This window comes from Aotus nancymaae, unplaced genomic scaffold, assembly GCF_030222135.1.
Source record: "Aotus nancymaae isolate 86718 unplaced genomic scaffold, 86718_ANA_hifiasm-v0.15.2.pri h1tg000053l, whole genome shotgun sequence".
Taxonomy (NCBI): Eukaryota; Metazoa; Chordata; class Mammalia; order Primates; family Aotidae; genus Aotus; species Aotus nancymaae.
In genome coordinates, this window is record NW_026988467.1 from 18,614,734 (window position 1) to 18,638,055 (window position 23,322).

A 23,322-nucleotide genomic window follows, 5' to 3' on the forward strand; every position below is an offset into this window, starting at 1 on the left:
AACACTCAGGATGTTGAAACAGGAGATCAGGGGCACAGCAGAAGGAAATCTGGGCTGACCCCAAGTACAAAGGCCGGGATTCTGCACCTAACAGCTGCGTGGCTTTGGACCGGTTTCCTAGTCTCTCTGTTCCTCAGTTTCTCCTGCTTCTCTCATCACAGGTTCTGGCAAGACTTGAGTTTGTTTGAAATCCTAGCCTTTTCACTATCTGCCCATCTGGTTCTGGACAAATTCAGATTTTCCTTTCTGAGCCTCAATTCCCCCGTCTCTGATTTCTGAGCCTCAGTTCCCCCGTCTCTGAAACGGGGAATAACATTTTCTGCACAGGAATTGCTGTGAAGACTGACCTGGAGGCTGGAAATAAGGGCAGTCAGCGCTCAGTAAACAGTTGCTGGTTAATATTAAGTAACAATGTGTTTTGGACTCGTAAGTACGGGATGAATCACGGCCTGAAGACCTACTGTCAATGTGTAGAGGTCTAGAAGGAAGGAGCGGAACTTGGGTCTAATGGGGATGTGCTAGAGGAAACAGTCTGTGCTCTATCAAGCCAAGACTGTGTAAAGATCGATGGGGTGGACTCAGGAGGTAGTGAGCTCCCTGTTTCTAAAGCTGTGCAAGCCCAAGTTGGGAGCCCACGGTGGAGACACTGAAAGGTCCCCCCCATCCACCCTATGAGTCTGGAGGAGGCGGCCCCAGGCACCAGGATAGGCTCACCTGTGCCCAGGCGTCGGAACTGGAATCCCTGGGGAGAGGTAATGTAGGAGGCCATGGAGCCGCTGGAGACGACCCTGTGCAGCACCTCCTGAATCTGAGCCCCGTCCGGATTCCCTTCCGAGCCCACATCCAGCTCCACAAAAACCCAGCCATCCAGCTCCCTGGGGATGGAGATGGGCAGGAGAGGAGGGTCAGCAAGACATCTGTGCTCTCAGCTCCTCCATGAGGCTCCTGCCCCAATGGTCAGGTCCTGTTCTGGAACCGCCCGTACCCAAAGCAGGGCAACTAAAGGTCCCAGTCATCCCCCAACCAATTCCTGAATTTCCACCGATAGCGACTCATCCCATAGGCCCTTCCGTGGTGCCAGGCTTCCTTCCCATCCTCATCAGCCCCCTCCAGGTTACCCGCTCAAGTCCCCCGGCAGCCCCCGGGGGCCCCTTCTCACTTGATGAACACCACACTGACAACCTGGTCTCCGGGAATTTTCAAGTACTCCGACTCCAGCTGGGGAGGGACACAGCGCCATCAGCCCCAGAGGCCTTCACCCCATCCCCAGTCCTGCCCTGCCATGCCCTCGAGCTTCCTGAACCCCGCTTCGCCTCACCGTGTCTACCACAGCCTCGGACACCTCTCGGAACTCCCTGGAGCCGGCATCCTCCAGCTGAGGGCTGTATGTGATGGAGCGAGTGAAATTCACCAGGGCTCGGAAGTAAACTGTGGAAAAGTAAAGGAGGTATCATTCTGAGAGGCCCAGCGTGGCACGTAGTGGCGTTAGGCAGCTGGACCATTCAGGCAGAGCTGCGGAGATGGCCCTGGGAGGCCTGAATCAAGGCTGACACCTGTGTGTCCATAGCCATGCCCAGCACAGCTTGCTATACACATGCTCAGGGGTCAATGTCAAGGCTCCAACTTGACTGAGGGGCTTTAACTAACAGGGGAAATAGCCTGATCCAGAAACCAAGTGATGGTGCAGAAGAGGAGACCCCAGCAGTCCACAGGAAGGCTGGACAAGAAGGAGTGGCTCCTAGAGGGGGCTGGCCTGGCACAGGGATTACCTGCATGTGACTGGGAAAGGCTCTGCCAGCCTTCCCTGGCCAGTTCCTACTCACTCCTCAGGACTTGGCCAGCCATCACCTCCTGATCTTCCTGATCTGCCCTGGCTGGGGTAGAGACCGCTCCCCTGGGCTCCCACAGTGCCCTGCTTTCCCTCGCGGAGCACTTTCCACCAGGCACTGTGTAGATTCTGCCAGGTTTCACATCACAGTAACAATCGTGGGTCTCGGCTCTGAGTTTCTGTTTCCTAATGGGATACTGACTGCATGCCCCACCTGGATGGCTGCGAGGAGTGCATGATATTGCATTCACATGCACCAGACCCTTGTGCTCAGATGCAGCACCCAGCACACAGCAAAGCGCCCGAGCATTGAAGCTGCCTCATCCTCTGTCCACCACCAGACTCTAAGCTTGATGAGGGGGAACCTGGGATTTCCCCTCAAGTGCCTGGCACACAGCGGGTTCCTCGTTAAGTGATGACTGAATAAATGCATCTCAGACTGGTGTGAGCATACACATGCGTCTGTTGTTTCTTTCTTTTCTTTTCTTTTGACAGGGCCTTGCTCTGTCATCCAGGCTGCAGTGCGGTAGCACGATCACAGCTCACTGCAGCCTCCCGAGTAGCTGGGATTACAGGTGCATGCCCTCATGCCCAGCTAATTTTTTGACTTTTGGTAGAGATTGGGTCTTGCTATGTTGCCCAGGCTGGCTTCAAACTCCTGGGCTCAAGCAATCCTCTCGGTTCGGCCTTCCAAAGTGCATCTGTCGTTTCTTAAGCACCTACTATATACGAGACATTTTATACTCATTAAGTTTCACCAGGTTTGTGAATTCATGTATGTGATAAATATGAATGAAAAGAGTGACAAATGACTCATATACAAGCCAAGCATCCGAATCCAAAAATCTGAAATCCGGTGTGTAGGTGGCAGAGCAGGGAGTGGCACTGTCTGTGCTACAGCCAGGCCCATCCTCCCACTTTACTCTGTCTGTTGGCCTGCAGGTGCACAGGACACTCTTCCTCTTTGGCTGGGGTGAAGAAAGGCCTGGCACTGCCTGCTCTGAACCACAGGGCCTGGGCTGGACCGGGCTCCTGGGTGCCGGGTGGGAGGGGCTCTGTGGGCTGGAGTGTGGGGATCATGGCTTGGCCACAGAGGCCCCTTGTGAGCCAGCACAGAGGCCCATTGAGAGTACCCCCACCCAAGCCTCTGGCCTCAGCCCATGGCCCAGCGAGGGCGAGGAGGCCGGGCCTCTGCCCAGGAATGTGCCCGATCCCAGGGGAGGGGGCTGGAGCTCCACAAAGCCCCTTTCTACTAGGGCCTGGAAAGGGCACAGGCCCTCCAGCCTGACCCCACCTTCCTTCCTTCTTTGAGACCAAGGGCAAGCAAACACCCTCCGTCTCCCACACTGCTGCTGATGTCTATCAGTGGGGCAGAAGGTGAGGCCACCTCTACTTCAAGAACCAGCCCCCAAGCTGGACCTAGTAGCTCACACCTGTAATCCCAGCACTTTGGGAGGCTGAGGTGGGTGGATCACTTGAGGTCAGGAGTTCAAGACCAGCCTGGCCAACACAGTGAAAATACAAAAATCAGTCAGGCATGGTAGTGTGTGTCTGTAATCCCAGCTACTCAGGAGGCTGAGGCAGGAGGATCACTTAAACCAGAGAGGCAGAGGTTGCAGTGAGCCAAGATTGTGTCACTGCACTGCATTCTAGCCTGGATGACAGAGCAAGACTCCATTTCAAAAAAAGAAAAGAAAAAAAGAACCAGCCCACAGAGCCAAGGATACTGGTGCAGCCAGCAGAGATGAGGCTGCCTTGGGATAGGGGTGCTCTCTGGCCAGTCCTCTCCCTCCTCTAACCCTATCTGGTGAGTTCCCTTGGAGCCAGAGGCTGGGAAAGGGAGACCAGAGACTAGGGGAGAGAGAGAGCTGCCCTGTACCCAGGCCGGAGGTGGCGGCTGCACACCTGAGCAGCCCTAGCCACGGAGCCGGCTACCCACCAACTCCTGATTCTCATCCCTGCTCAACAGAGCTCCCCTGAACACACCAAGGCCCCTGAACTCCAGCCCTGGGTCCCCTGGGTGGGCCCAGGATCAGCCTGTGGTGGGATGCACACAGCGGCCTCTGGAATGCAGGGCCTGGTTCCCTGCAGGTCTGCGGCACCCATCTCTGCCTGACCAACACCCATGGGGAAGAATGCCAGGGTCCCAGACCCCTGTGTTTAGATTTGTGGGCCCAGGGCAGGCCTGGCTGTGTCTTGGGCAGGTGCAGCGGCTGGCCTGGTCCCTGGACTCCTTAGGGAGGTGCCTCTGAGCCTCCTGTGTGACTGACAGCAAAGTGCGGTTTGGGGAGGAAGAGAATAGGGAGAAAGGAGAGAAAAGGAAGAGTGGGGAGAGAGGATGTAGAGGGAGGCAGAGAGAGCAGCGCTCCCACCTGGCCCGGGCCTGGGTCACTTACTGAGAGGGGATGCCTCATCAGGCTCCGAGACCATCATGCCAGCCACGGGCGGGTGGCCCAGGGGTGGCCCCGAGCCTGCAGAGTAGAGACAGACAGGGAGGCGAGAAGGGAGATTGACAGCGAGGGAGACAAGACAGAGAGAACCAGAGAGAGAGGCAGAGACATTGGAAGAGAGAGGGAGACACAAAGAGACAGAAAGACAAAGACAGAGACACAGAAAGTTGGGGGGAGAATGAGAGAGAAAAGGCAAGACAGGCAAAGAAAAAGGCAGAGGGAAAAAGAAAGAAAGAAAAAGATCAAAGCAGAGGGGAGAGAGGGAAAGAGAGGGCAAGAGGGAAAGAGAGGGCGAGAGGCAGAGATGGCGAGCCAGAGAGAGGGAGGACAGGATGAGGCAGAGGGAGGGCAGCGAAGAGTGGGGAAGAGGACCCAGGCAGGGAGGAGGGCAGGGGAGACACGCAGACATGCAGACAGTGTCAGAGCGGGGGGGGACACATAGGCGTGGGGGAAGACAGAAAGAGACAGGTCAGAAGATGAAAAGAAACGGGAGGGGAGGCTATCAGAGGGGGGTGTTGACACTCGGGGTTGGAGCTGAACCAGGGAGCCATAGCCAGGCCCAGGGGGAGGAGGGAAAGAGTCATCTCAGGGGCTGGAGTCCAGGGTCTAGGACTGGGTCAGGGTCTAGGCATGGCCCCATGATGGTCAGGACGGCCCTGGCTTACGAGTGCAGGGGTGGCGGGCGCTGCCCTTGATCAAGGCTGAGCGGGCACCCTGCGACCCTGGGATCAGGAAGGCACACAACTGCTGCCTCCCTGATTGCCATTCAGCCCAGCTGCCTGGACCTGCCCCAAGGGCAGCTGGCAGGAGCCAGGGTTTGGGCCTGGAGGGTCTGAGGCCCCACCTGTTCCTACTTGCGAGGAACAGCACCTACCATGGTGTGGGCCCCCTCCAGCTGCTGCACCCTGTCCCCCACCTCTTCCTCCTCTGGCCTCGCCTACCCTCACAGCTGCTTCTCACGGAGGGCAGGTGGGCTGGCCAGGCCTGCCCAGCTGGTGTGGAGCTGCTGCAGTGGGTGGCACCCCAGGAGGGCGGGAAATGGTTCATGCATGGACAGGGAGGATCAGACGCAGGCCTGGTTTGCCCAGAGGCAGCTCCAGGGACGCATTAGCATAGGCCATTCCGGGACAGGACTGGACGTGGCGTGTGTGCCTGGGGCCCACCTGACACTCCCTCTCCAAAGCTCCACCCAGCTCCCAGGCATCCTGCAGCCTCGTGGGGACCTACACATGGAAAACTAGGCGGATCCCAAGTCTGGGCTCTGGGAGGTCACAGTCAGGACCAGGTTACCCAGGGACCAACCCTCCCGTCTGCACTGACCCAGTTAGGATGCCACCTGCTGGCATCTGAAGGCCCCTGATATGTCTGCTAAAGTGAGGTGCCTCCACCCTGGAAGAGGCCCAGGCCAGATTTGTCCAAGGCCTACCTAGGGCGAAGGCAGCCCAGTGGTTAGTCTGACCTGAGCACCTGCTCCATCCTTGGCCCTGGTCACAGACTGTCCCAGGGGCTGCCTCCCAGAGGGGGCAGTAGGAACCATACAGAGCCACTGGGCCTTGTCCTAGGGTCAATCCTTCTCCACCCAGAATTCCAGAGTGGAAGGAAGCAGGGACAGTGAGCCCTGTCCCAGTTCTGGGCCAGTCTGACCAGGGTGGGGGCTGACTCTCCTCCCTCCACAGAGCCCAGCCTCATGTCCCTAAGCTGGGAGCCCTTGCTTCCCAGCAGGTGACCCACCTTAAGGCAGGGTTTTCCCTCCCAAGCCTAGGGTCAGGCTTGCTCTGTGCCCTGCCCACCCTGCTGGATATGTGATGCCCGATTCCGCAGAGCCCCTCTGTTTCGCTTGTCTTTGCCTGGGATCCCCAGCTGTGCTCCCAGGGGGCTCTGGGGAAGGACTCAACAGCTGAGCTGCCCTGGGAAGTGAGAACTTTGCTTTGAACGTGGAGTAGCTGACTGGCTCTCAGTCCCCAGCAGAACTGGGCTTTACCTGCCCACTGCCCTGATCCCTGTGCCTGTGGCATGGGCAAGCACAGGACCTGCTCATACCGGCCTTGCAGGGACCTGCCAATCAGTCTGCACAACTGTCACTCAGCAGGTGAGAAACCACCCCCACTTCTCCTTGCTTTGCACCCCAGGGCAGGCCCAAGGAGCTCTCGAGACCCTCGACCCACGAGACCGGCTCTGGGGCTTCCTTGGGGGCAGGAGGGAGACCTGTGGGAGACCCGCAGCAACTTACCCATCTGGAAGTCCCCGCTGCCCAGGTCCCCGCTGCCCAGGCCATCTATAAGCAAAAAACAGACTTTTTCAGCAACAACATATATTTGTTGAGTACCTACTGGGTGTCAGGCACTGCTCTGGGCACCTGGTACACAGTGGGGCAGGGTTGAGAGAGCCAAGAATGGTCACCCTCCTCCCTTATGTCTGGGGAGGGATGGTCTATAAAAGTCGGCTTGGAAGCCTCCATCACAGAGGGTGTGGGCCAACTGGGCGCGATGGCTCAAGCCTGTAATTGCAGCACTTTGGGAGGACGAGGTGGGTGGATCACTTGAGGTCAGGGGTTTGAGACCAGCCTGGCCAACAGGGTGAAACCCTGCCTCTACTAAAAATACAAAAGTTAGCCGGGTGTGGTGGCACATGCCTGTAGTCCCAGCTATTCGGGAGGCTGATGTAGGAGAATTGCTTAAACCCAGGAGGCGAAGGTTGCAGTGAGCTAAGATCACGCCACTGACTCCAGCCTGGGCAACAGAGCGAGACTCCATCTCAAAAAACAACAACAAAAAAGAGGGTGTGGGCTGAGACCCCAAACTCCAGGGACTCAAAACTATCTGTCCAGTGGCTGGGGCAGGAGTAGGCAGATCAGCCTGGCCTCCAGGTGAGGACACAGAGGAGGGGTACGGGGATGGATGAGTTCCTACAAGGTGTATTGCCAGCCACCTGCCCAGTGGGTCCTGATCGTCCCAGGCTGCAGTGATGACCAGCCCAGGGCCACACAAGTTGTAAGTGGAGGATGCTGGGGTCATTGGGACCAGGGCTCAAGACACACACAGCCCATCTCTTGAGGCACCACCTTGTGGACCTTCATGGGGCCTCTTCAAAGACCGGTGGGAAGAAGCATGGTCTCACCCTCTACCCGTCCGCTCCCAGCCCCGGAGACCTTGGCTCACCTCCGGAGGCGCTGTCAGCCAGCAGGTCCTCATCGTCAGAAAGGTACGAATAGCTCCAGCCCATTCGGCTTGCCGTGACGGTCTCCGTGTCCTCAGGCAGAGACAAGCCATCGTATGCCTTCAGCCCGTGGGTCACCTGTAAGTGGACGACAGAGCCAACTGAGTCACTCTCTCCAGCTCCCGCTGAGCCCCATGGCCCTTCCCCTCACCTCCAGGAGGACCCGGAGTTCCACCCCTAGTAGTTAAATTTGATTCAGTATGGCTCAGTAAGCCAGGCAGGGGCTGAACCCATTTTTGACTCAGTTTCCCCAAGTCCCATTAGCCCCTGGAGGCTTCAGAGCCCAACCCTGTAAATTCTGAATGAATCCTCAAATAAAGCAGACAATAAAATGTAAATCACTTTGGTAAGTAAAGAGAAGGCAAGGGACACCCAGGACATGAGCATGTGGATGGGGAGATGCAGGCGGGTAAAGGGGTGACCTGGGCCAGCACAGATGGGGGACATGGGCAGGTGGAAGGAGGGCCAGGGCCAGCCACAGGTGGGGACACGGGCAGAAGGCAAGGGCGAGTTGCTCAAAGCTGCTGCCTTCCCAGGCAGCTCCTCCCAGGCCACTTGGCTCCTGTTCCTGCCTCGCTCTGGCCTCGCGGTCTCCAGGCTGCAGGGAACACATTCCACGGTGCTGGAGAATTAGCTTTGGCACATGCAGCCACACTGACAGGCTCATCCTTTCACCCAGCAGCGCGGAGGCGGAGCCCAGCATCTGGGCTGAATGGGGACAGGCGTAGTGTCCACTCCACGTGACCTCAGGCTGCTGCCAGCCTAGGATGAGCTCCACCTTGGGGCCTGCACTATGTGGGCCGGAGCAGAAGGGCCGCAGTGGCCATAACACCTGCCTTCTCAGGTGTGGGTCCCGGCAGTGAGCGCCTCCTTCCCACTAAACAAGATCCGGATGTTTCCAAAGCAGTTTCACCAACTGACATAGGGGAAAACAAACCCAGGGGAGCCCAAGGGAACCCTGTACCCCACAAGTGTGCACAGATTCATGATGGCCTGGCATGAGGGCTGCAGGCCCTGCCCTGGCCCTAAGTCAGAAGGAAAACCAAACCCACAAGGGCTAGATGAGGTAGTGAGGTCAAGTCGGTGCAAAGACCAAGGAGGAGAAAAAACGAAGAGCCAGGCAGACCCACTTCCCTCCCCACCCCCACAACTCCCACAGTCCTTGTCCCTCAAGCCTCTGGCGTTTCTCAGGTCAGCCCCTCTGCTGGAATGCCCTTCCTCTCTGTTTCTCAGGCTAACTCCAAGGAATCCTCCAAAATCAGCTGAAATACCACCTCCTCCACCTACTCAGGAATAAGGAGGAACAAACGATCGAAGCCAGACACAAATGACTACAAACTACACGATTCCATTTATGTGAAACCTCAGCGGTGAAAGTCTAATCCATAGTGACGGGAAGATCAGCTGTCACTTGGGACTAAGGGGAGGCTGGGGGTGACTGGGAAGGGGCCACAAGAGAACCTTCTGGGTGATGGTTCACTGGGCATACACAGCTTATTACTGAAAATGGGTATATTTTGTTGTGTGTATTTATGCCTCAATAAGGATGACTGGAAAGAAACTCTCTTTGTCCTGACTCCTTGCTCTCAACCCCCAGTCTGGTTCTGGGCCCTCCTGGGCTCACAAGGTTATTATCTGTAACTCCGTTGGAGTGGAAGCACCTTGAAGGCAAGGGCCGTGATGAATTCATCTCCACCTTCTCTGCACCCCATGTTCAATACATACTTGAATGAACTAATGGATGAATGCATGGAAAAACATGTCATCACCTATTATTCCAGCTGCTCCTTGAAGATGACTTCCTTGGGGAGGCACTACCTACCTCTGTGCAATCTATAGGCACCTCCTGTCCCAGGCGTGAGCTCCCTGGATGGGGTAGTGGCTGGGTGCCATGTGCTCATCACTGTGTTTGTGGTGCTATCAGACCTGCACTATCCACACCTTATTCCTGCTTCGGCCTAAAGCCCCTTCCCCCGACAACCCACGGGCAAACGTTGCCTCCTGTTCCTTCTCCTCTGCCCGCCCTCTCCTTCTGCATGAATGCCTGCCCCTGTCTTCCTGAGTGCTGGCCTGTGGACTTCCAGGCTGTGCCCATCGGATGTGCATTCCGGAGTGTACTTTAGAACTTCCAGGAGCTGGTGAGAATGCAGATTCCTGGGCTCCTTCTCAGAGCCATTGAGTCAGGTTCTTCCATCCCAGGAGCATGGTTATAGTTGTGCACGTCCGGGGAATTCTGACAGCCACTGGTTAAGAACCACAAGACCAGCCCCTATCAGGGACTCTGCCTCCTTCCCTGAGTCAGTACAGGGCAGTGTTCCCACTGGCTGGAGCAGACTTGACTGACCCAAGGTGGGTATGAGGCTGGTGCTGCTGCAGGGGCACTGACTCTGGACAGAGATTTGAGGGGTCCTCCCCACCTGGGGAGGTTCTGTCAATGCCAATCCCTCTCCCAGTGCAGCCAAGGTTATGGAGGATATGCCTGGGCCACTGAGACTCCCAGCATCTCCTAGACACTGCCGACTGGAAAGGAAAACCTGGTGGTGAGTGACGAGCAAGGTCCAGAGCTTTTCCCAGGGAGGGGGGAGCTGGTTAGCGGGTGGTGGCGGCGGGAGGGGGTGGCCTTGGGACCAGACAGGAAATAGCAAAGTGAGATTCAACATGGAAAGAAAGCCAGGAACACACATCTGGAGGGAGAGGGGAAAGAGAGGCCAGAGCACGTCGGGACTTGGACAGAAGTGTCCCTGCTCCAGCACAGGACTTCAGAGCATGGACCCCTCCATCTGCCAGTCTGCTTTGCTTGCAGCCCCCACCCCAGAGTCTGAGGATCCAGGGTCAGATCAGGGCCCGTAGCAAGGAATAAGTCAGCAAGAGCAGAGACTTCATTTGTAAAAAGCTGAAGATCAAAAGGTTCCAGCAGCTGTATTTCACATCTGGGAGGGGAGATGGAACAGACAGGAAAGAGGCTCCCGGAAAGAGCCAAAAGGAACTCGAGACTTGACCAGAGAAGGATCTTGGACCCAGAATGGGAAAGTCCAGATCTGCTGGAGGAATAATAACAGCTAACATTTATTGAGCACTTACTATGCACCAGGCACTCCTAAACCAGGTTATAGGTCTTATGGGGGCTCCACTGAGAAGTGGGGCAAAGAGAGCAGAGAAAGTCCGGTTACCTGTTGAAACTGGCATGTGGCAGGGCTGAGATTTGAACCCTGTGGTCGGGCTCCAAGGCCTGAGCAGCCACCACTGTGTTATGCCACCTCTGTGACCAGGGCTGTGCAACGAGGCAGATACAAGATCATTGGGAGCCATTCTTGCAAAGCCACTCTACAATGCACTTCCTCAGCCTAGCATCACCTGGGTTGACAGTGACCCCGGGAGGCGGCTGAGGAGGTGTGAATGCTCCCCTTTCCCAGCGAGCCCTGGGGAGACGTGTCTGCCCAGATCAGAGGTGAGGAGCTGGCATCCCATCCCAGGCCTTCTGCCCACCAGGACATGAGGCAGGGATGGCCACGAGGCCTAAGCAGAGGCCAGTACCAGGGAGCCCAGGTTTGGCCAGTCCCTGTCCCCAACCTGACCAGCTCCCAAGACAGCCTCATGGGATGCCCAGGCTGGCAGTGGCCTGGGGCCAGGCAGCATGTGCCTCAGGTCCCAAGGAGGGGCATTAGCGGCTCCAAGGTCAGAGGCAGAAATAGAACCCAGGTTTCCTGCCCTCTAGCCCGTCTCCGGCCGTGAGGGAGCCCAGCTTCCTCCCAGAGGAACCCAGCACTTCAGGTATGTGTTGGAGCGGGACAGGGAGCCAGAGAGGAGTGGTCTAGAGGGCAGACCTCAGCCAGAGAGGAAGCAGCCAAGCAGAGAGGGGGATTTTCCAGACCCTTTAGTTCCTGGTTGTTGGGGGGGAAGCGGGTATGGGAGGCAGCTGACTCAACGGGGCCCAGGCCAGAGGACTGTTCTAACAGGCTGAAAACAATTGCTTGGGGCCAGGATACAGGCAGGGTGGCCCCCAGTGGGCAGGCATTCCCTGAACACGGGCGGGATCATAGGCGAGGGGCTTCTGGGAGGCACCCAGCCCCTGAGGTGGGCTATGTCCAGGCCCTCCTGGTGAGCACAAGGGTCATATGGAACTCTAGGTCCAAGTCATGTCCTTGGGGACAATGAATGCAGGCTGGATCCTCATCTCCTGGCCTGGGTGAGGATGAAGAGGCAGCCAGAGCTGGCTGGGGAAGGACTCAGCATGGAGAAGAAAACCGCAGGGCATAGGACGGAGAGAAGTCGGGGGAGGTACACATAGCGAGTGGGTATAGGGTTTACGGCTTTCAGTTGAGTTAGTTTTTCTTGGAGACGGAGTCTCGCCCCGCTGCCCAAGCTAGAGTGCAGTGGTGCGATCTCAGCTCACTGCAACCCAAGCGATTCTGCCACCTCAGCCTCCTGAGTAGCTGGGACTACAGATGCCCACAAACACGCCAGGCAAATCTTTGTATTTTTAGTAGAGACGGGGTTTCACCATGTTGGCCAGGCTAGTCTTGAACTATTGACCTCGTGATCCACTCACCTTGGCCTCCCAAAGTGCTGGGATTACAAGTATGAGCCACTGCACCCAGCCGCAATGGACTTTTTAAAGGTTATGTGCATAGATGAGAGTTTCAGGACTGCTAAAAGAAAGGCTGCAGGCAGATGGCAGCCCAGTTAAGAGATGACAATAACAGTCAAATGCCACTAAGGCTTTGTCCATGCCAGGCGCTGTGCCACGCTGTAGGAACTGTCTCAACCAATCCTCACAGAAACTGCAGGGAGGCCTCGTGCTCTGGGGACGACATTCCCCATCTGCAATGAAAGGACTCCAAAGAGTGCTGAAAACCAAACATGTTTTTTTTAAACTTGTTTATAAGGCTGGGAGCGGTGGCTCTCGCCTGTAATCCCAGCACTTTGGGAGGCCAAGGTGGGCGGATCACTTAAGGCCAGGAGTTTGAGACCAGCCTGGCCAACACAGTGAAACCCCGTCTCTACTAAAAATACAGAACTTAGCCGGGCATGGTGGTACATGCCTGAAGTCCCAACTACTCAGGAGGCTGAGGCAGGAGAATTGCCTGAACCCGGGAGGCGGAGGTTGCAGTGAACTGAGATCATACTACTGCAATCCAACCTGGGCCACCGGGCGAGACTCTGTCAAAGAAAAAGAAAGTTTATAGCAAGCTAATTTGGTGCCAAGTCCTGACCTGAACTGACATGAAGCTATTCATAGTGCATACACTCCACTTAGTGGGAAGAGTCCTGCGTTTCTCTGCAGCAACATTACTGTTGTTTGATCATGGGGTGTGACCCAGACTCCACTGGGGATGTCACATCCCGGCTAGGTACATGCTCTATATCACCTTCCTCAAACTTGAAAACTTCTGAATTCCAAAACACATGTGACTCTGAGGCTTTCAGTCAAGGAACTGTGAGCTTGTGTTATTATTTCCATTTTCTGGATGAAGAAACTGAGGCTCAGAGAGGGTCATCTGGGTAAATGGGATCACGCAGGTAAGGCACTTACCCCGGTGCTTACTTATATGATAAGTGCTTAATAAGCACCAGAATTACTTATACAGTAACTGCTTAATAAGCATTACGATTAGTACCACGCAAGGAGTGCAGGGTGGGGTGAGGGGTAGGTGTGGTTGAGGGGTGATGCATGGGGAGTATGAGGTGTGGGCTCAGGCCTGGGGTCGCCGCCAGATCCAGGATGAAGGAAGGAGTCTGGCTGATCGGGCAGGGCCCTAGCAAGGGGTGGGCAACAGAGTTGGGTCCCATGGCTCAAAGTTGTCTGCTTGCTCTGGGGCTGACTCTGGGACCAACCCAGGGCTTTGGGCTTCTCCAGAGACATTCTTCACATGCCTTTGGCAGCCAGCCCACCCACCCTCCTTGTAGCCCAGGCCTGGGACTGAGCCCCCCACCCCCGCAACTAGGCAGGAAGGTCTGAGCACCGCATGGTCCCCAGGGCGGCTGCAGCTGCCCAGGGCCAGGCTCCAGGCATCTGGGGTTGGAGTGAGCTCACGCCATCAAAATCCAAACACAGCGAGGGGGCGGGGGAACGAAAGAGCTCCCGCCTGCCCACCTGCCTCCACGCCATAGTCATGCACAGGTTCTGCCTCAGTGCCCCTTCCTCTGCCCACTGCCAAGGAACCAGCAGACAATGTGATCCTTGGCCCCAAAATTTCTGGGGAGGGACATGAACCCTGACAAGGTCACCGTCCCCTGCTGCCAGGATGCAGGCTCCCAGGTAACCCCAAAACAAGTGCTTCCCATACCGGGCTACAACCCACGCCCCAGATACAGGATCAAGGTTCCCTGCCCCACCCCCAGGCCACCCAGTGCCCTGCCCACGGGCGACAGACGGCACAGGGGAAGGAATCTGTCGGGGCAGCACTTTGTTGTACAAACTGCCAGGGGCGGGAGAGCTGACACAAAGGCCAATAGGCCTTTAATCCCCTGGCAGTCTGAGAGGGGCGCCGGGCCGGAAGGGAGGTGGCCACCGCCTCCTCTGGCATGCTTGTGTTGCCCGTGCCACTCGGGAGGCCTGCCAGCTTCTCACATGGGGGCCCCCAAGGTGGCAGGAACTTTGCCAGCCAGTCAGCCAGGAGGAATATGGGCCCCCAAACAAGGAGAGGGGCCTTTTTCGTGCCAGGGACTGAGCTAAGGTCTTCACAAGGCTCACGCCACTCAGGTCCACCACAACCGCATGAGGGAGACCCTGGTGGCAACCTCATTTGATAGATAAGGAAACAAGCTCAGAGAGGTGCAGTTACCTGCCCCAGGTAACACAGCAAAGGCAATGGGAACGGAGTCTGAAACCAGGACTCCCCTCTGCTGGGCTCATGCTCCTGTATTCTGCCAGCTTAAAGGCACAGCTGCCAGCAGGGCCCTGTTTCTGCCCTCTGACCCCTGCCCTCTGTATGCTCATATCAAGGGAGGCAACCTGGAAAAGCTGCATTCCATCCAGGGCCTTTCGGGAGGGCTGAGGCAGGTCAGGGCCTTCAGCAGAGGCCCAGAGAGTGGGAAGCTGGGGTCTGGAGTTTCTAGTCCCAGCTCAGCCCCACACTCACCATGCTGGCTTGGACAAGCCCCTGCCTCCTTTACCTTTTAGCTAACTTTAGTGAGTCCCTACTGTATGCACTGGGCGTCCACACTCACCATCTCAGTCCCTGAGAACAATAAACACGCAGAAAGCAGTGACCTGTCTTGAGCATTGCTCAGCTCCACAACAGAAAACACACAGTAGGTATTAATCAATCTGCCAACTCACACACAAACCAAATGAATGAACGTGCCCAGCAGCCCTGAGGTGGAAATTAACCCACCTGACAGAAGAAAGCAAACTTCAGAAGGAGGCTTGCCCAAGATTACACAGCTGGAAAGTGCCAGAATTAACCTCTAGTTCCCATTAATGCAACAGAGACCATAACACTTCATCCCAAGGGAAGGAGGGGACTAGGTCACAGGAGCCCTGAAATCCATTCTAAGATGCCCTCTGTCCTAGCATAACAATCCTTCCCAGACTTAGTTCTCTCTGTTATAAAATGGGAGCAAAAGGCTGGGTGTGGTGGCTCAAGCCTGTAATCCCAGTACTGTGGGAGGCCGAGGTGGGCAGATCATCTGATGCCAGGAGTTCAAGACCAGCCTGGCCAACATGGTGAAACTCCATCTCTACTAAAATACAAAACTTAGCTGGGTGTGGTGGTGCATGCCTGTAATCTCAGCTACTCAGCAGGCTGAGGCAGGAGAATCGCTTGAATCCAGGAGGCAGAGGTTGCAGCGAGCCAAGATTGCACCACTGCACTCCAGCCTGGGCAACAAGAGTGAAACTCCATCTCAAAAATAAATAAATAAAATAAAATAAAATAAAAATAAATAAAATGGGAGCAAGAAAAGGTCCCTGCTTTGCCCCCTTCCTGGGGCTACTGGGAGAGGCATGTGGAATGAGGTGGTGACCTCTTTGAGAGGCACAGTCCCAAGCTCTGAATCTGCCTGGCCCTTCTCCAGGCAGGTCCCATGTGGTCTCTGCTTTGGAGGCATCTATGACTTAGCCAGGGTGGGCACCCAACCTGGCCTGCCACTGACCAGGCAGGGGACTGGTGAGAGCACTTGACCTCCAGCCGGTGGGGCAGAGCCAGCTGCAGTCAGACACCCCCAAGTCCGGGCCACCCGGGCCACATTCTAGCTAGGTGGCCTCAGTTTCCTCATCCGGTGGTCCCACTCGGTTCAAGTCACTTCAACCTCTACTTACTGGGTACGTATTATGTGCTGGGCCTGGGGGACAAAATGTGAAATGGACAGACACAGAACTCCATGTGCACAGAACTCCACGGAAACACGTGCTGACAACGCCGTGCGAGGAGAATGCTGAAGAGGAGGGATGGGGGCCGGCGGAGGCCGAGGAGGGTCCCCTCACTTAGGGAGGTGGCTGGGAGGCTGGGGATGGTTCCCAGAAGAAATGCTAACTCAGCTGGGCCTGAGAGATGACTTCGCCTAAGTAAAGTGGAGGAGACAGTCTCCCTCTGTCACCCAGGCTAGAGTGCAATGGCATGATCTCGGCCCACTGCAACTTCCGCCTCCTGGGTTCAAGTGATTCTCCTGCCTCAGGCTCCCAAATAGCTGGGAGTATAGGCGCCCACCATCACACCAGGCTAATTTTTGTATTTTTAGTAGAGACAGCGTTTCACCGTGTTGGCCAGGCTGGTCTCATGGTGAAACCCCAAGGAGGGGAAGAGTGTGGACCAGGCGGAGGGGAGGGCACACGCTGAGGCCAGGGTTGGAGAGGGCAGGGCGAGTTCGCAGGGTGGGAAGAAGCCTGGCGCAGCGGGAAATGTGTGTGAGTGGCAGAGGAGTGAAAGAGTGGCGTGAGTGGACTTTTCCACTTAAAAGAGGCACCCCTCAGTTGTGCTGTCACAGAGACCAAGTTTCCACTGTTCCGCCCAGTGTCCTTGCATGCTCCTCAGTCCCCCACAGACACCCCAAGATTGGGTGACCCTGGTGGCTGAATGAGTTGCCTGCCAGCTTACAGGAAAGCAGGAAGCCACTGGGAAATGCCCCTGTATGGCCAAGGCGGTGGGGGTGGCCCAAGCAGGAGCAGCTTCTGGGCTGGTCTGCCCAGCAAGAAGGTCCCTGAGGGTTGAACACTATCCGCCAGGCACCGTGGCTGCTGGCAGCGCCTGCAGCGTTCACGTGCCGGCCTCCTGCACGCAGCCTGGCTCGGCTTTCAGGTTCTCCGGCTCCCAGCTGCCCTGCAGCCCTGGCATGTCTGTGGGGCTTCAAGGGCACAGCAACCTGGTTGGGCCTTCCCATACCCTGCTGGGTCACTGACCACAGATTTCATGAATGATGCCCCTTGCACAGTGCCAGGACTATGGAAGGGTGGGCGGAACGTTCCACAAAGTTATGTTGCCATGAAACTCCACCTACAACCACAGCCACTTCCTAAACCTGCCCGGTTAGGCCTTCCCACGACTCTTGACTCACCAAAGGGCGAGAGGAAAAGCCCTTATCACGGCCAACCAGGTTCTACGTAATCTGTCTGCACCCACACCCACATGGATGCACACACACATGCACGTGTGCATCCCGCTCCAACCTCGTTTGCTACTGTTCTCCCCGACTCCCTGCGCTCTAAAATAGCCACATGCATCCCTCCATAATCCTCAAGTGCACCAAGCCCCCTGCCTGGGACACTGTCCCCAGGTACTCCATCATTCACTCCTCTTCTTCCAGTTTTTGCTAAAATGTCACATTTCAGCTGGGCACAGTTGGACACTCACACCTTTAATCCCAGCACTTTGGGAGGTCAAGGCGGGTGGATCACCTGATGTCAGGAGTTCGAGATCAGCTTGGCCAACACGGTGAAACCCTGTCTCTACTAAAAATACAAAAATTAGCCTGCTGTGATGGCAGGCACCTATAATCCCAGCTACTTGGGAGGTTGAGGCAGGAGAATCACTTGAACCCAGGAGTTGGAGGTTGCACTGGGCCGAGATCATGCCATTGTACTCTATCTCAAAAAAACCAAAAACAAAAACAAAAAATCAAAAACCAAATTGTTGAATTGATTAATGAAAGCTGAGGCAGGAGGATTACTTGAGGACAGGCGTTCAAGACTAGCCTGGACAACATGGTAAGACCCTGTCTCTAAAAAAAATTAAAAATCAGCCAGCTGTGGTGACACACACCTGTAGTCCCAGCTACTCAGGAGGCTGAGGCAGGAGGATTGCTGGAGTCCGGGAATTCAAGGTTGCAGTGAGCTACGACTACACCACTGTACTCCAATCTAGACCACAAAGTGACACCCTGTCTCTAAAAACAATTAATTAGCTAATTAGTTAATGGGTTTTATAAGGGAGGGGGCTGAAGCTCAGAGAGCTGACTTTCCCATAGCCACAGAGTTGGAAGAACCAATACTTGAACCTAAGACCCCTGGCCCCACACTGGAAGGAAGTCCGTACCACCCGGTCCTGACGATCCCTGGGGCTTTCCTGCTGGGAAGCCCATCTCCGGGGGGAAGACAGGCTGCCGTGGTCACTGAGGAGCCTCCCGGGGTGGGTGTGTGGGGGCCTCGGAGGCGAGCACAGGCCAGAGCTCTGTCTCCAAAGCCTTGCGCAACACAGCCAGGCAGCCAGGTCTCAGCGACTCCACTCAGCACTCGCTCCCGAGGGCATCGGCAACAGGAAAAAACAGGCTGGAACGGCGTCCCGGCAGCTGTGGCCAAGGAGGTCGGCCACCCCGACCCCTCTCAGGGCCTTCCTCATCTGCTGTATGGAAGGGGAGGAAGGGGAGGAAGGGCCAGGCCCATGGCTGAGACAGGCCTGTGGACAGCCGAGCTGGAAATCGGAGCAAGGAGGCTGCCTCCTGAAGTGCCCGCGTCTGTTTCCTTCATGATAATGTCCTTTCCTGGAAGCAGTGACTCTGGCACGGGAAGAGGCGTGGGGGAGACAGACATGTCTGGGAAAGGCTGGTTACACGAAGCTGAGCTGCCTCCCTGAGTCCTAAATGTCTCAAGCAACAAGATGGGCCTGGGGGGAATGACGGTGGGGGACGGTCACGTGCAACTATTTAGTGTTTCCCAAAGTTGTTTAACCTGGAACGCTTTGCTGATGCAAAGCTCACTAGACTAGGGTTCCACAGAGCATGCTTTGGGAACACCATCCCTACCATCCTGCCTGTCCCTCAGCCAGCGTCGAGTCAGAGTCTAGATGTAAGACAGCTCCCCAGCACCCAGGGGCTTTGTGAAGGAGGCCCTTGAAGAGAAGAAAAGCCGCAGGCCCTGTGGAAAGAAAAGCAGGCTGCCTCTCCTCAGGGTGACTGTCACCTGTCAACTGAAAAACCCAGACATAACCTGACCCTTCCCCGCCGCCATCGGCCTGCTCTCTCAGGGAGGTGAGTGGTGGCCCAGCACCCAGTCATTCCTGGTCCGCTAGGATCCTCCAGAAAGTCTGCAGCTACCTGTGCCTCAGAGAGAAAGAGAGTTGAGACCCGGGTAGGGACTCACTCCCAGGGCCGGGGCCAGGCAGGTGAGGGGTGCTGGTGCGCTTCAGGACAGCGACTGAGAACAGGGCTCCCCACCAGCTCTGCCCTCTTGGGCTAGTCCCTTCCCTTCTCTGGGCCTCAGACTCCCCTCTGTCCAATGATGAGGCAGTTTCAGGTCATGGAGCTCCAGTCCGTGCTCAGCAGCCTCAGGGCCACTCTGGCTAGGGGTGAGGTGGAAGGGGGCACCATTAGAGTTTGGGCCCCTTCCCAAACACTCACTTTAATCAAAACACATCCAATTTTTTTTTAAAGACAAAGTTCTGCTCTGTTGCCCAAACTGGAGGGCAATGGTGCGACCTCCTGGGCTCAAGATATCCTCCTGCCTCAGCCTTCCAAGTAGCTGGGAGTATAGGCATACATCACCACACCTGACTAATATTTTTATTTTTTGTAGAGACGGGGTCTCGCTATGTCGCCCAGGCTGGTCTTGAACTCCTGGTCTCATGTGATCCTCCTGCCTTGGCCTCCTAAAGTGCTGGGATTACAGGCATGAGCCACTGGGCCCAGCCACAAATCCACTTCTTTCCTTTTTATATTCTCACCTTCTACGTAATACAACTGGTTCAGCCCTTGGTTAGCTGTGAGGCCATGGGCAAGTCATTTCACCTCTCTGTGCCTCCATTTCCTCATCTGTAAAATAGGCACGATCATTCATAGGAATAGTATCTATCTCATAGGGTTGTTGTGAGGATTAAATACAAATGTAAACTGCTACAAATAACAGTGCACATGATGAAAGCTCTGTAAGTGTTTGCTGTGATTATTACTGTTATTTTGATAAAGTAAGGGTTTCACTGCTTAACGAGCTTGAAAACCATCAGCTTTAATGATCCCAAAGCTTCCTCTGGCTTTGAGGAAGAGCACTGACACTCTAAAAATCAGGATTCTAAAATTCTAGGCTGTGTCCCGCCTGCAAAGGGAACAGGGCTAACGGAGAGGATTACCAAGTCAAGACAGGCTGGGCGTGGTGGCTCACATCTGTAATAGTACTTTGGGAGGCTGATGCTGGTGGATCACCTGAGGTTAGGAGTTCGAGACCAACCTGGCCAACCTGGCAAAACCCCGTCTCTACTAAAAAATACAAAAATTAGCTGGGTGTGGTGGCGCATGCCTGTAATCCCAGCTACTCGGGAGGCTGAGGCAGGAGAATCGCTTGAACCTGGGAGGGGGAGGTTGCAGTGAGCCGAGATGGCTGGCGCTACTGCACTCCAGCCTGGGCAACAGAGTGAAACTCCATCTCAAAGAAATGAAAACAAAAACAAAGTCAGGACAAAGCCAGGAGGAGTCAGGCTGCAGAGATCTGCCCAGCAAAGGGTCATCATCACCATCATCCTGATCATTCATTTATACGTCCCCACTTGCCCTGTTCCAAAAAGGCTCTGGACAGTTTACAAAGATGCACGCATAATAGCCAAGAGAAAATTAACTAAAGATGTGTAAGAAAAACTCAGGTAGGGCAGGCAGCTGGAGCCTGGGGTGATCAGGTAGACAGAGAGCACATGCTGAATCCCAGAGATCTAGGAAAGGGATACCTCACATGGCCCTGAGCTTTCCAGCTGCCAATGGGAAGAAGGAAACCTGACCAGTCCCTAGATTCCATGTCCCATAAGGTAAAAACAAACCAGTTGCTTAGAAAAACCATGACTAGGCTATAATCCCAGCACTTTGGGAGGCTGAGGCAGGCAGATCACCTGAGGTCAGGAGTTTGAGACCAGCCTGGCCAACATGGTGAAACCCTGTCTCCACTAAAAATAAAAAATTAGCCGGGTGTGGTAGCACATGCCTGTAGTCCCAGCTACTCGGGAGGCTGAGGCAGGAAAATTGCTTGAACCTGGGAGGCAGAGGTTGCAATGAGCTGAGATCGTGCCACTACACTCCAGCCTGGGCGACAGAGTGAGACTCTGTCTTAAAAGAAAAGAAAAGAAAAGAAAATACCTATTCCTGATACTGAGAACTGAGAGTAGGGAATGTCCCAAGGGACAAAGCTCGTCTGGCACCTTTCTCTGCCTCATCAGTGGGGCTGGCATCCCCTCGGAGTCTGCGGACATGACCCTTTGAAGTTGAAGCCAGGGGCAGAGACTACAGCGATCAAAGATTCAGGGAGCTGGAACGGCAGTCCAGGCAGTACCCCACCAACCTCGCCCCAGCAGCCTTGGTCTGGGCAGGATTACCCATCACTCCCCAAGCCTGAACACAGCCAGTGCCCAAAATAGCTACAGGAGGAGAGGGTGCCAGGAGGCCCTGGGCAAGGGCCTGGGCAAGGCCCACCTACAGGAGGGCCCAGTGAGCCAATGCACGCATCCCCCTGGTGCACAAAGGGACACCTTCAGTCCGGCACACCGCCGTCCCTGGGAGTCCCCCACCCACCAGGCTCCCCCCTCAGCTGCACGTTGCTCACGCAGAACTCGAGCTGCTGCTCCACCCTTCCCACAAGGCAGGCCTTCCTGCCGGGGCCAAACTGGAAAAGCCTTCCGCAGAAATGCCACCGCACCATATAGGGAAGTGCCTGAAGACCTCCCCGCCCCACCTCCAGAGTCTGCCAGAATCAGCCCCCTCAGGATCCTCCATGGCGGTGCTGGTTCCTCCCTGGGTCCCCCAGCTGCAGACCAAGACAATGGGGGCTATTCTGGGCTGCACGGGGTATTTAAAGCTCTGGCAGGGCCTCCTCCCTGGGGAACAAAAGGCCTTGCCCTCCATAAGACCTTCCTGAAATTGTTCCTGCCCAGACTGTGGTGGCTGCATCCTGTACTATTCCCCACCTCTCCCGCCAGGCCCTGAGGCCCTGTAAGATTCAGTGCAAAATGTCACCTCCAGGAAGCCCACAGGGCTGCCTCCTCCAGGAAGCCCACAGGGCTGCCTCCTCCAGGAAGCCCACAGGGCTGCATCCTGTGCTAAGTATCACTGCCTGAGACCCTCAGAAAAGCTAGGTCCTGGCCCAACTCTGCCACTGACCTCTGGGTCCCAGTTTTCCCATCTGCAAAATGTGGATGTAATTCCCAGTGTGTGAGGGCACTCGAGGCTTCCATGGTGAGGATGAAGTCATGTCTCTCCAGCCACCTTGTGAAGCAGAGTGTAAGCAGGAATAAGAATTGCGTCTGTTTTGTCACTGCTCTTTTTCTAGCACCTGGCACGTAGTAGGTGCCAAATGAATATTTACTGACTGATACAAGTATTTCTGGAATGTGTCTGTAGCCCCTGTAGAACCACCCAGAATGCCGGGCACACAGGTGGCTAATACCCTCGATGGTAACGCTGCCAGTTCTCAGCTTGAGCACGAAGAACACATCAAGCCTTAAGTGAAGTACTTGATGTTAATTATCTCATTTAATTTGCTCAATAATCCCAAGACGTGGGTACCATTATCTTATTTCACAAGCAAGAAAATGGGAGTTCCAGTCCAGGTGGTTAAGTAGCTTGCCTGAGGTGCTAAATGGTCAAACTGGGAGTCACGCCCAGGAGCCCTGAAGGCCCCGCCCTCATCCCATGCAAATGCACTTTGAAGAAAGGCTGTCGGAGACCGCTGCGAGTCAGGAGCCTGAAGTCAGCCACTAAGTAGCTGTGTGACTTCAAGCAAGTCGCTTGGCCTCTCTGAATCAGCTTTCTCTTCCACAAAAACAAGGGCTTGAATTCCTATTCTTCAGGTCATTGGTAGGATCAAAGGAATCAAAGGATGTGACTCTGTCTCCCACATTCGCCCCGCCCCCTCCCCAGGGGCAGCAGCTGTGAAGGATGGTGGGAAGATGTGCTGGGAGGAGGAGGGCACCCAGAGCTGGCTCTGGAACAAAGCTCTGCAGCTGCTGACAACAGCTGGGGAGAGCTCTGGGCCCGGCCCAAGCAGGGGGAGAAGGGACGGGCTGGGAAGTTACCTCTGGCCCTTCTCTGTCACCCTTCCCTGCTGACAGCTGCTGAGGCCTCAGGGCCAACGGCCCCAGAGCAGGCAGGGAGTGGGGGTGTGGAGGGGGTGGGCGGACTGGCTGGGGTCATCTCAGTCCTCATGCTGTTAACTGCTCAAACCTTAGGGTGCCTGGCCTGCTGTCCCATCGCGCAGCCCTTTACCCAGCTCCCTGGGAAGCCTGCCTAGGTGGAGAGGCCAGAGCAAAGGTCTGGGGGCTGAACATGCCTTAACTGGAGCCTGGCCTGCCCCAGAGCCCCCATGGGGAGGTGCGTGGCCAGGGTCGGGAGAGAGGGGGTGGTCCTGAAGAGGCTTGCAGTTTTCCTGGCACACAGCCCCATCACAGGCCCTTCAGGAAGCCTGCCTGGAGGCTGTGAGCCTGG

General features: G+C 55.8%; 1 protein-coding gene across 1 annotated transcript in view; it reads right to left on the reverse strand.

Annotated features, from left to right (window-relative positions):
• Positions 1-23,322, reverse strand: part of HSPG2 (heparan sulfate proteoglycan 2) — a 113,150-nt gene that overhangs the window by 66,318 nt on the left and 23,510 nt on the right. Inside the window, exons 2-6 of the mRNA XM_012440030.3 lie at positions 7,437-7,572; positions 6,509-6,553; positions 1,319-1,428; positions 1,160-1,218; positions 715-875 (exon numbers count right to left, since the gene is read on the reverse strand). Coding sequence (XP_012295453.2) covers positions 715-875; positions 1,160-1,218; positions 1,319-1,428; positions 6,509-6,553; positions 7,437-7,572 — 511 coding nt within the window. The remainder of the gene's footprint in view (positions 1-714; positions 876-1,159; positions 1,219-1,318; positions 1,429-6,508; positions 6,554-7,436; positions 7,573-23,322) is intronic.